We start from the raw sequence: 13,437 nt of genomic DNA, 5'->3' as shown, positions 1-13,437 counted from the left end.
TTTCGGGTGATTAAACTTCATCCTTTTTGTCACCATGTATACAAAGAATCCTATCTGCTCAGCACATTTGAAAATTTAAATAAGATAATTATTCAACAGCATATAACTAAGCATTAAATATGTAATTATACATTTGAAAATTGAAATTCTGAATTTGAATATTTGGTCCAATTTTTTATGACATCTGATTGACGGTCCCAATTAGCAATCACAATTCATATTACAGTAATTATAAAACTAAAAATATATCTATTGCACTTTGTATTGAGTTAATAACTGAGTCCTTACCTCAAATAATATGGTACAGCATAGTTTGTATGGCTTTTGTACCAGGAAACAAAGAAACCAACCAACCAGTCTCAAATAATGTTGTAAATATCAAACAAGTCAATACTGAGATTTTGATTAAATAATGTTGTTACTACATTAAATTTGGCATATGGTATCATGTAGGCCTCTATAACCCTTGCATTTTTATAATCATGAAATTGTAAAAATGCCTTATTGCTCTTAATGAAAGAATGTTGTAACTACTCTTGGTAAATAAAACATTATTCCATTATTTGGATCTTGCCTATTTTTATTCAGTTGAAATAAGATTCTTATAGCTTTTTTCATCTTACTTGTCTAATACAAATGCCCTATTAAAACATCAGCAATTTAACATCAAGAATCTGTAAATGACATGTTTTGTTTTTTCTCAAAATATTTAAATGGCACACATTAAAATAAATTATTTTCTATTTCTTTTAATCATTTAATTAGTCAATAAATGCCAATATGATTATTTTTTAAAATTAATTCCTTTCAATGCCAGTTTTAGAATCAGTTTGCATGTAGGCAAACTTTTAGTAAATTCTCTGCAGGTTTTAATTTAACATGGATAGATATCAAATAAGTGAAAATCATCTTGTAATCTTGATAAATAAACAATAGTGATAGTGGTTCATTGTAAGCAGCCATTAGGAAGAAAAACTTATTTTGTTACCCCTTGGTTCATTTTAATTTTGTAGTAATGAGCAGATGCCCTATTTTTTATATTGCTCCAGGCCCATGGTCGGCAAACTCATTAGTCAAAGAGCCAAATATCAACATTACGAGTGAGATTCCTTTTGAGAGCCAAATTTCTTAAACTTAAACTATATAGGTAGATACATTGTTATTAACTTAATACATACATACAATCTTTAATCAATCTTTAATTAATCAATAAACTTTAAAATTTTAAGTCTTAGTTAAACGATAGGTACTGTACATTGAAGAAAACTTGATATCATACTTAATAATATTATTATTTATTGATAAAGTTAAATTGTAAGTAAGATATTTATAAAATTAAATCATGATAATGACTGACAAACACTAATGTGAACAATGGCCTTGCATCTCCTTGGAAAGTTTGGGTAAGTCAGGTTGTAAGGAACCAAGTCCGAGCGTTATTTTTATTTTATTTTTATTTTGCTTATTATTCTATTTTTGTTTGGGGCTTATGTTTTGTTAAGACGAAGGTTTCCTCACCATTCACCTTAAGCATTTAAAAAGAGAAGAAAAATACCCAACTCACGAACGAAAAAAAAAGCGCCGTAGAAACTCGCGCGCATTTGCTCTTCCCGAGCGGCAATGAATAAGTCCGCACCGAGAAAGAGGGGGGAGACCCCACAAGAATGAGATAGGCACTCGCTAAACCTTAAATAATAAAACCGTCCCGAAAAATTGTAAAAACAAATCATGTAAAAGGTTAGTGAGTAATTGTCGGAAAAAGAGGCTGCCAGACGACGAAACAAGTTATTGTTAGCATTAAGTATGTAAATGAGGGGAGTGATCGCATTCAGAATTGTGACGTCACCTCACACTATAAATCCCGAGTCTCAAGTGAAGATGGAGAGGTGAATTCCGAATAGCAACGAGCTTGGTGAGCTTCGTAGCAGTAAGCGAGAGAGTGTCCGATAGGATCGATAATAGTTCCAAGGTGATTTGAAGTGATTCGAATTGTGGATCGACAGTCAGAGAAAGTCTTGAGAGTTTGAGGAAATAGGTTCTGAGTATATTGAGGTGACAATTAGGATCTCTAGTTCATAAGACTTATTGTTATAAGTTAAACTTTTGGTTTTGTCGAATTCCCAAGGGGAATAGAGTTAAGTTAGACATAGATTTGAATTGAGTATTGTCGGGTTGACTTTGTTGAATTTCATTGAATAAATTATTGTTTGGTTTTTACTAAATATTGTATATAGTCATTACTAGACAACTAATTAAATCTTTTGCTTTTGTTGTTGACAAATCTTCTCATTTATTTTATTCGGTGCACGCTTAAAGTCCAGGCCTGGCACGCTAACGCAAATCCGTGTAAAGTACCCGGTAGGTTAACGGTTATTTCCGGCACATGGTAGGGTCGATAATCGTTCTAAACTAAAATAGTACTTTACAAGGGTTGTATGTTGTTTTTAATTTTAGGCACGATTCCAGGTTCTCATCAATAAGACGACTTTCAATTTACTCTTGATAAGGTTCATGCTTGAAAAAGATTGTTTGCATGAATATGTAGAACCAAAAAAGGAAAAAACAGCAAATGCTAGTTTTTTCAACCAATCATATGAGTCAGGAATACTATTCCAGGTGTTAAAAATCATTATGTCTTCCTTCTCTAGGTCTTTCAAAGCAGACCACTTGTGCTATGAACTAAGTTCACATTTGTTTGTCTCCAATATTTCCATGTCAGCACAAAGACGTTAAAATTTAGAGCTCCATAATTCTTTGTTTTTTAAATCCAGCAATTGCATTTCAAAGTTGCTAATGTCAATATTAAAGGTAGAAAAATTTAATTCTGTTCCAGTAGCATTAAGAAGTTTTCTAACAAAGGCTAACATCGCTTTGCTGTTTCTGAATTCCTGAAACCTGTTGAGAAAAGTTTCCCTCATATTTAAAATTGTTGTTTTGAAATAGCAAATGTCAATATCAGAATTATTTTCTTGGTGATGTTTCAAGAGGCTTGGAAAGTTAATCAAAATTTCTCTTTCAAAATCTTGAGCAAAAAGGGCTAATTTGTTTTCAAATGAAATAACTTTTTCTAACATCAAAAAAATTGTGTTTCCTTTCCCCTGTAGTTTAAAATTAAGCTGATTTTAGATGAGATGTAACGTCTACTATGAAATAAAATTTTTGGATCCACTGATCGTCCGTTAGTTCGGATAGTAAACACCCTTCTCAAGAAGAAATGCTTTAATTTCTGTTAATAAGGAAGCAAAATGTTTCAAAATGTTTCCTCTTGATAACCAATGTACCTTGTTATGCAGCAGAAGATCTGTGTACTCACTCCCCATTTCAACTAAAAATTCTTTAAATTGGCAATGATTAAGAGCTTTAGCTATAATTGAGTTGATAATCTTAATCACCAATTCCATAACTTTGCAAATTTCTTCCGGAAATGTCTGCACACAAAGCGTTTCTTGATGAATGATGCAATGGTAAGCAAGTATCTCGTGATTATTATTTTTTTCAAAATAGCAACAAACCCGTTTCTTATGCTGGTCATACTTTTTGCCCCGTATGTTGAAATTGAGACAATTTTATCAAGTGGAATATGATGTTTTTCAATGCACTCAATTACAGCATTTGCTAAATCCTCTCGTGCTTGACCTTTCAGTGGCAATAATCCTAAAAGTTCTTCTTTAGGACCTGTAGATGAAATAAATCGTACAAAAAGTGAAACTTGTGCTGTATCATTTATGTCACAAGACTCGTCAACTGCTCTTGATAAAGCTGAAACCAATTTAAGATTCGTGACTTGCTGGTTAGTTATATTTGAAGACATTTTGACTGTTCTATCTTTCACTGTTTTAGCAGACAATGGTAACTCTTATTCTTTTTAGAATATCTGCTTTTTGTTCTTAAAATCCCGAAATAGCTCTTCGGATGCATTTATAAAACAACTTTTTATGTATTTGCCATCTGTATATGGTTTTCCTCTCCTAGCAATCTCTTGACTAACCACAAAACTTGCAATATTAACAGTTTTGGAAGATTGCATCCAGTAATTAAATACAGAACTTGATTTTTCTTGATTCTTCTGAAGTTCCTCAACTGCTTTCTTCCTTGCATTACCGACAGGATATTTAGTATTAAATGACACGTTTAGTTGTAAAGTGTCTCTCCAAATTTGACTTCTTGTTATGCACCAATTTTTCCTGACAAATAAGACAGGTCAAAAGACCATTTAAGTTTTAAATAAACGCGAAAGTCTTGGTCCATTCAACTTTAAATTCATGGTTTTCGTCTTCCGTTTTTCCTTGCTTCTTCATTGTAGTCATATCAAATAGAGCACCTAAAAAATGTTTTGTTTTATAATAATAAAGCAACACACACAAAATAATTACAATTTTTAAATTGATGACAAAAATATCTGTAGGATTTTCAGTAAAACAGACAAGCACTAACCACTGTAGACAATGAGACTGCTGATGGACTTCAACCCTATTCTACAATGTTAGCCAGGAATGTGAAGTTAGTGACATTAGCACAAAACCTCAACTCTTTGTTAACGTATAGCAGCGTGTGCACGTGTTTAGTTTTCGCTTTAATATTCATCCAGTTTTGTGATTAATGAAGTGATTTATTTTAATATTTCTGTAATTGTTTATTTGACGAAACTAACAAGGGGAACCTTACGGTCTCGGAAATTCAGTTCGGGATGAGACTTCGCAGGTTTGTAGTATACCTCAAGGATGTCCACCTAAAAAAATTTTAAAGCGCACTAGCCAGAAGATTCCGAAAAAAAGGGCTCTAAAGTTTTAAGCGCAGCTCATATACCGATCGATTTTAAGTTTTCGCAGCACGGCGAAATGGCTGAGTCTGTAGCGAACCTTCTTGCCACGCGGGTGAGCTGGGATCGCGCCTACCTTTGGCTAATTTTTTTTTTTTTTTTTTTGGTTTTAAAAATTATAACAACTTTTAAATAAAGTTAATGACCTAAAAGTATTATTAATTAAATCATAAATCATTTTATTTTATTTATGAAATGACTGTTACAGATAATTAAAATGTGAATTAAAGATATTTTATTTTTAAAAAGTTTAATAATTTCAAATGCATTTTTAATGGAGGTAAATCAAACCTTTAATTACTATTGTCATTAAAAAGTTATTACAAATTTTAAGATATTATAAGCTGTGGAGAGGTTAAAAATATTCGTTGAAAGAGAGGCAGATAGTCAGGAATTTTCAAGACTCTAACGGAACTAATCGAACAATGGTCCTTATCTGCTACAGAACAATATATACAGGTTTACCCACCCTTATTCCTCTAGAAACTCGATCTAACGTGCCAGTTCATTCTTGACTTTCGCAGGATTGGAGCGTTCTGTACTGTGAAATATTATCAAAATTTTTAAAATATTGTGAATTGAAAATGTCTGTTAATGGAGAAATCGCAAAAGTATCAGAAGATGGAAATGATATCAGTCAAGATTCATTATACAGTGAAAAGTCAAAGTTGAGGTTAAAAGATGCGGTCGTTTATTACGAAAGCTTGCTTGCTGAAAATAATTTGACAACATCAGAATCTTCAACTTCAATTTCTCGTGAAGCAATGTTGATGGGTGAAGAAATTTACGAACGTACTATGGACATGCTGGCTGAAAAAATACTTGTGACTGATGAAGAACTTGTTCATGAAAATGAAAACTGTGATGAGGAACTTTTTGAACAAGTCGAAGACCATAGCTCATCAGATGAATATGAACCAGAAGAAAAAAAAAGAAGAGAGGTAGACCATCTTTCTTTGGATTACAAAATTAAAGTTGTTAATATTGCAAAGGCTCACCCCACGTGGAATTTACGAACATTGCAAAAAAAAGGATGCAGCCGGTTAAAAAAGATGGAATATTTATCCCAATGGGAAAAAGAAATAAAAAAAGGAGGAAATCAATTTGATAAGTACGCAACAATCGATTCCTGGACACATGATCGTTTTGTTGAAGCCCGAGAGAATTATCAACAAGTGACAACTCGGAATTTACAACAGTGGGCTTTAGCAGCAGCACGACAATTTACAGATTTTCAATTTAAAGCTTCTGACAGCTGGGTTCATAAATTCAAAAAAAAGCATGGAATTCGTCAACGAAAAGTGACAAAATTTCTTTCAAAAAAAGAAACAGCGACGATCGAAGAAACCTTGGCTTCTGCAGACATTTTTCGAACCCAGACGTTGAAATTGATACCGAATTTCAACAAAGATTTTGTTATCAACACTGACCAGACAGGTAAATTTTTGCAGAGTATTTACTAACTTATTTTGCTCTCTATTTTTACGACTCTCTGACAAAATACTTCAATTTCGGTTGTTTTCTCTTTCCAGGATGTCAGTATCAGTCGGTGTACAACAGGACTCTGGGTGAAAAAGGAAGCAAAACTATTTTCGTTAAAAGGCACGACATGAATAAACTGACTCATACATATACCGCTCAATATGCTGTTACTCTGTCTGGAAAAGTCCTACCTCAAGTATTTGTTTGTTTGCAAGAAGCAACCGGTAATTTTGGTCCCAGAGTTCAAAAAACAGTAGATGAATATGCACAAAAATATAAAAATGTCGTAATAACGTCCTCGAAATCTGGGAAACTAACGACACGACTTTATATTGACTTTCTCAACCGTTGTTTAAAGTCTTATGTGGGAAAAGAACAGTTTTTATTAATTATTGACTCTTGGGGTGGCCAAACAAAGCCTGAATTATATGACGAAATCTTTCAGGATGACGAAAAATCACCGACTTGTACAATTAAAGTAATTCCACCAAAATGTACTCCTCTTGCTCAACCTTGCGACGTATATTTTTATAGACAGGTAAAAAATTTAATAAAACGTATACAAAATTGCACGTATCTGATTGAGAATAATAGAGAAATAAACTCCCGTGAAGACTGTGTAAAAATACAATCAATAGTGCATCATCAACTGTCATCGCCAATTTTTAATGAAATGATCCGGTATGCCTGGTATGCTTCCAGGCTTTCTGATGACAGAGAAATTTTTATGAATGTCAACGAAGTATGTTTTCCAATAGATCTTTTAAAGAAAGGTTGTTCGTGTAAACAATCGTCCTTCATAAATTGTGCAAGATGTCGAAATAGTTTTTGTTTTCAATGTTTTTATGATAATTATCATTCTGGTGATTGTATGTAAAATAAAAAAATTGACAAATAAAGACGATATTGTAAAAATTTTTATATAAATAAAACCCTACCCGAAAATTTGTTATAGTGGTAATTAAAGGTTTAATTTACCTCCATTAAAAATGCATTTGAAATTATTAAACTTTTTAAAAATAAAATATCTTTAATTCACATTTTAATTATCTGTAACAGTCATTTCATAAATAAAATAAAATGATTTATGATTTAATTAATAATACTTTTAGGTCATTAACTTTATTTAAAAGTTGTTATAATTTTTAAAACAAAAAAAAAAAAAAAAAAAATTAGCCAAAGGTAGGCGCGATCCCAGCTCACCCGCGTGGCAAGAAGGTTCGCTACAGACTCAGCCATTTCGCCGTGCTGCGAAAACTTAAAATCGATCGGTATATGAGCTGCGCTTAAAACTTTAGAGCCCTTTTTTTCGGAATCTTCTGGCTAGTGCGCTTTAAAATTTTTTTAGGTGGACATCCTTGAGGTATACTACAAACCTGCGAAGTCTCATCCCGAACTGAATTTCCGAGACCGTAAGGTCCCCTTGTAAGTTGTTTATAAGGTAAGATGATTTAAATATAAGTCATTAAATATTTAGCAGGGAGTAAATATTTGTGGCAGAGCCACACTCAAGTGGCCAAAGAGCCTCGTGCGGCTTGCAAGCCGCAGTTTGCCGACCATAGCTCTAGGCAATTGCCTACGATGCCTAACGGTAAAGCTAGAATTGATTCCTTTAATTTTTAATAAACTCATTATATAATTATATCCAAATTATTATACAATTTGGTATATTTGCCTCTATATTAATGTATTTAATTTTGCTATATATAACTAACTGAATACTTGATTTATTTCTAATAGATCTAAATTTCATTACTGTATGCTACAGAAATTTAAATTTTTCAACTTACTGAGTTGTATTTGCATTTTCATGCTTTTCTGATTCTTTTGAAACTTCTTCAGAACAAGTTTCCAATTTTTTCCTGTACTCTAATGAGCATTTCTCCCAGCTTGCTAATCTTTCTGCTATTTGTTTCTAATGTAAATAATTAGAATCATCATTCACAAATAAATAAAAAACTGTAATAACACATCTTATTGCAATATAGTACATTTTAAAAATCAAATTACAGGAAATCCTCATTAATTCAAACTTGGATAGTTTGAAATACAGCTACATTGAAATTTGAAGTGAAAATTCTGTCTGAACTGTGATATGCATATGTCAACTGATTTGTTTTGATAGAAGTGCCTCCATCCTATAAGAATATAATAGACTAAGAACAACTCTAATCTGGTTAACACAGCTTTGCTTTTAAAGTAACTCATTTTTGGATGTCACCTATAAAAGAGAAAGGGCAGTCTATGGGTACCCTTTTTTCTCTCATCTCATAAAATATGGCTGGTTTTTAGGATTGCAAGATTGGGCTACAAGTAGCAGATTAAGGTATTTGTAGGGCTCTAGGCTACTACATTTAAGCGTCTTATTACATTTTGGGTCACTTTAAAAATAATTTGAGCTACATTTTAAGGAATTCTGCTTTACATTTTATAAAACCTATCTGGCAACCTTATCTGTGCTGTTTACCTGCAGATTATTTATATTATTATTATTTAATAAAAATAGTGTTCTGTAGCCATATTCTATTTACTTAATAAAGTACATCAGTTATATGGCATTTCACGTACTGTACAGATATCTCAGATAATTCAAAATGCAATAATTTGAAGTCATGATTATTTTGTCCCTTATTTTTCAAACTAATGAGGATTTCCTGTAAATAAAATATAAAAACTATCAATACTAAATTATGAAATTATTAATTTTAAATTATTTGCTGATAATGGAAAAAAGAAAAAATGAAAATGCAGAATCAGTAATTAAATACATTTCATCTGTTATCTAACCAGACATAAGAGCAATCTATGAGAAAAGAATGTTACTATTTTTTGCACTTTAAAAATTATTTGTCCTTGTTTTGAAAAACAAAGATAATTAATTTTCAAAGCAAAAACTAGCAATAATAAATAATGATTAAAATCAAATTCTTTTTGTGATTATTATAAACATTTTTAAAATTATAAAATGTACCACCATTATTAAAAAAAAAGTAGAAAGGAAAGAGAACTAGTTTCCTGGAAAATTATATAATTAGCTTATAATCAGATCATTATTAAAGCAAAATTAACATAAACATCTGTCTTTATTGTTGATTTTTTTTGTTTTGCACAACTCAAAAATAAAAGTAAATTTAGGCTGGTAATGAATCAATAAAAATATAGCAGTAATTCATCAAATTTCATAAACACCTTAAATCTGCTTGCACAAATTGAAATAGTATGAGAATTTGTGTTTTGTCAAAAAGATTGGAGATTACAAAATTGAATATTTTGAAGTTTTATGGAATGATCAAACGGTAACATTACAAAGCCAATTACATACAAATACTTTTATTGCAAATATTTTATTCAAATATACAGGTACTCTGCAATTTCTGTATTTTATGTTGTTTAAGGCAAAAGGTATTCTATTTATTCATCATCTCTCTTTACAAGTTTAAAAAATTCCTTTAAAACACTGATTCTATATGACTTGCTAGCTTGTTTTTGTATATGAAGACTAACTATTAGTTGCTGAGTTTTCTAAGTTGTCATTGTTTATTATATTTATTTTTGTTCTACATCTAATTAAAAGTACTATATTTCAAATTTTATTTTGTTTAATAGCAATAATAGCAGTTGTAGTAATAGCAAAAATCTAGATGGGGTTAGTACAAGCAAGCAGAAAACTATTCGCATTTTTCACCGGATGTTTGCCCTCTGGTGTTTAAAAACAAAACTATTCTATCTGGGTCATTTGATTAATTCTTGTGTATTATCAGCAGTAAAGATGAATAACAATAGAAGAAGCAAAGCTTTTTGTTGCATTTTAAATTGTAATTGAAAAATGAAAAACACACGATTATTCAGAAATCAGTCCGTTATATTTATGAGCTTCTCCGAATTGTGAAAGGATGGATTAGACTTAAGAATTGCGGTTTCTCGATTGTCAAACTTTACACGAACAAGTTATGCTGTCAATTTTAAAAGATATTTTCTTAAAGTTTAAAATGCGAGTTATTTTGTGTGGAACACAGGGTCAGATTTAAGCATTTCGAAGCCCTAAGCTGAACTCAAGTCCCCCTTACCAACCCTTCACAATTTTAGAAGTCAATCATAAAAAGAAAAGAATTAAATCAGACTATCTCTCTGATTCAATACGGTTATTGGAAGAAAAAGATGTGAGGTTTCACTAGTCTTCTGTTTTATAACTGAATTTAATTAAATTTTTATACCCACTCCATTAAAAATCTTTTTTAAAATTGGTTTTATCATTTCTTTTTTAAAAAAAGACCTTATGTTAATTCTTAGAAAGCAATTAATGAAATACTACACAAAATAAAAAGTAAAGTATATTTTGTTGGTTTGTAAAAAAAATGTTTATTACAAAATTCAACTTTATTTTATTATTATTATTTTTTTCTTTTCTTTTTTTCGTACAAATGTTTGAGGCTCCTTGAAAGTCGAAGCCTAAGGAACAATTTACATAGCTTTTTACTTGTAAATCTAACTGTGGGAACGCCGGGAGGTACGACTCCGTCCTACCTCCTTTTTTTTTTTGGCGAACAGGTCGGCAAGACCCACCCCACTGTCAAGGATAACTAAATTTTTGTGATATCCCGACTTGTCAGGATGGAGTAATTAATTGTCAGGTCGAGTGGAGGAAGTGTGTGGGTTCGTCGGTAAGTCAAGGCAATATCTGAAATAATGGAGCCAGGATAACACAGATAATGATTTATTTGAATAGAGAACCTAATACAGAGAATCTACGCATCCTGTCCCTAATTGCGCGGGAGAGAGAGTTCACAAATGTTGGGGGAATCATACCTCGTCTTCTGATGTATTGACAACAATCGTAGGACTGATCAGTCAATGAAAGGAGAGTCGGTCGTTCTTCGGCTCTGGCGGTGGGCAGAAGGATCGGGCTTGGCGGCTCGTAGTCGGCGGCTCCGGCGTCTTCGGGTTTGGCCTTCGATTCGGATTCGGATTCGCCGGGACGTTCGTCGTCTTCGGACGTTCAGCCACCCCGTTCTCAGATATCTCCCCCCTTTATATACTCCAGGTCTCGTCCGCTGCGATCACCAATCGCGACGGAGGGTGATGAGTCGATCTCTGTGACTCAGAGGTCGGATCCGGAGAGGAGGGAAGCGTGTTTGACGGCGGAAGGCTGCACATCCTTTGAATCTTGATCGCTATCTCCCGAGGGGATTTGAACAATAAAATTTTAAAATCGGACTGGCCGGTTTAACCCGGTCCTCACACTAACCCTGATAGGACAATGTCAAAGCTGATGTTTTTAACACAAAGGGCACAAATATGTATAGAATGATCTCGTTCACTTGTTTCAATACCACATAATGACGTATTTCGCTAGCAATAATTATTCTGCTACTATAAAATTTCTCGATAAACAGCTACAAGCAGCATATATCATTATATCGGACAGTAATATATGATTAATTTTACATTACTAGTTACAAGTGACCCAGATAAAGTAGCCATTTTGTAAAAATTCAGCACCTCTATAGTTTGAGTATACGAGAAATGCGAATTGCCAAGTGGTGATTTTGACACTACGCAGCATGACCCCTGCATAAGGTACCATGCAGAACCAAGTTTTGCAAACATTTAGTGCCATAAATTTCTATTTCAAAATAGTCAGGTGTTTCTGTTTAATCTTGAATAATGTTATATGTCATTTGTTAAAGATCGTTTAACATATATTTAACATATTATTAAAAAAAATAATTTCACATACCTTAACATAGTTTTCCTTTCCAATTCATAATCAATAAGAGATTGTTCAATTTGTGCATATTTAAAGATTGCATCAGAATCTACAAAATTTTTACTACTCTCAGCTGGTTTTTCTACTTTGAATTTCTTTGATGCAGTTTTCGTAACTGATCCAATATTAACTTTTTCTTGTTTCTCAAATTCATAATTTTTTACTGGTGTAACAGATAGACAAATAAAATTGTCTATTTCTTTATATATGTCCTATTAAAAAAGTTAAAAAAATAAAAATTCTATTTTATAATATATAAAAACAATTAAAAAAAACTTTTATTATATTTACTATGTATAACATTCAGTTCTGCACTTAATTATTTGATTTTTTATTCTGATTCTAGTTTTTTAATGCAGTAAAACCTGTGTACAGTTCAAGATCTGATCAAAAAGTATATGACTTGAAATCTGGATAAAATGCACCTATGTATCTATTTGGTTCAAACACTAGTCTCTTTAAAAAAAGGTCCTTTCTGAGTTCACACACTTCTCCCAGTGAAGCTTCCACTGTTGGAAGCATTTTTCAGTCATTTATCAGGATCTTCATTAGTCACTTGTCAAGTTTGGGAAAAACAAAAATTCAGTCAGAGCCATGTCTGGGGAATAAGGAGGCTGCTGAACCTGTGCAATACCATAGTATAAGTGACAAAAAGTTTTATGTGATTTAATGGTCTGTCTCCTAATCTGTACACGTGCAACTTTGTAGCAGATGCTAGCAAGGGAAATTTAGACACTAGAATTGGCAGAACAATTTAGAAACATTTTCAAACTGCACATTACAGTTTTCATAAACTATGAAATGAATTAAACATTGAAGTTATAAAATATGAGATTTTTTGTGATTTTGTTCAAAAATGTAAAAATATTTTTATAGAAGAATTTGAAACAACCATATACATGCCAGGCCTACTTCAGAAAATTAGAGAGAAAATAAAACACTCAGTTTTGATGCCAGGATCATGTGATACGAGTAAGTTTTGCAAATATCTTGTTCCTCTGTTTTTGCGTACACGTATCTTTTATAGTTTGAAATTTATAAACGGAGATTTAAACTTAACAAATAGAAAATGTAAAAAAATTAAAAACATCCAACACCTTTGATGCATTTCTGAAGGAATACATTTGGCTATCATTAATTTCCAGCACATTTTTTTGAATTTATGAACACAGTTTTTATATAAGCCATTTTGTACAATAGTTATCCCACAAAAATTTTTGAAGATTTCAAACCTCTATTAATAAATTGTCTGTTCATTGTCTTAAAAAATTTGTGCTCTTGTTATATATGTTACAGTGAAAATGGAAGGTGCAGTGTATGAACATATTCATTAGTGAATATATACATACATCATATCTTCCACTTTCAT

At 31.9% G+C, this 13,437-nt stretch overlaps 2 protein-coding genes across 2 annotated transcripts in view; both read right to left on the bottom strand.

Moving 5' to 3' along the window:
- Positions 1-12,276, bottom strand: part of LOC136980285 (mRNA export factor GLE1-like) — a 33,152-nt gene extending 20,876 nt beyond the window's left edge. Inside the window, exons 1-2 of the mRNA XM_067276374.1 lie at positions 12,039-12,276; positions 8,092-8,216 (exon numbers count right to left, since the gene is read on the bottom strand). The gene's annotated coding sequence lies outside the window, so the exon portion shown is untranslated. The remainder of the gene's footprint in view (positions 1-8,091; positions 8,217-12,038) is intronic.
- Positions 3,180-3,811, bottom strand: LOC136980283 (protein FAM200C-like). Its single transcript, XM_067276372.1, has 2 exons — positions 3,535-3,811; positions 3,180-3,364 (listed from the first exon to the last, which is right to left on the bottom strand). Exons 1-2 carry the CDS (start codon positions 3,809-3,811, stop codon positions 3,180-3,182), a joined length of 462 nt encoding a protein of 153 aa, XP_067132473.1.
- Positions 12,277-13,437: the final 1,161 nt, after the last annotated feature.

The sequence above is a fragment of the Centruroides vittatus genome, unplaced genomic scaffold (genome assembly GCF_030686945.1).
Source record: "Centruroides vittatus isolate TY-2023 unplaced genomic scaffold, ASM3068694v2 contig_688, whole genome shotgun sequence".
Lineage (NCBI taxonomy): Eukaryota > Metazoa > Arthropoda > Arachnida > Scorpiones > Buthidae > Centruroides > Centruroides vittatus.
Note: the sequence above shows the minus strand (reverse complement) of the source record. Positions and strands in the feature narration are given on the sequence as shown.

What these genes read in the sequence shown, in the direction of transcription:
- LOC136980283 (XM_067276372.1), bottom strand. Translation starts at nt 3,811, where the DNA reads ATGTCTTCAAATATAACTAACCAGCAAGTCACGAATCTTAAATTGGTT. An exon ending in TTCAACATACGGGGCAAAAA is followed by an intron (nt 3,365 to 3,534) that starts GTATGACCAGCA and finishes ACTCAATTATAG; the next exon opens with CTAAAGCTCTTAATCATTGC.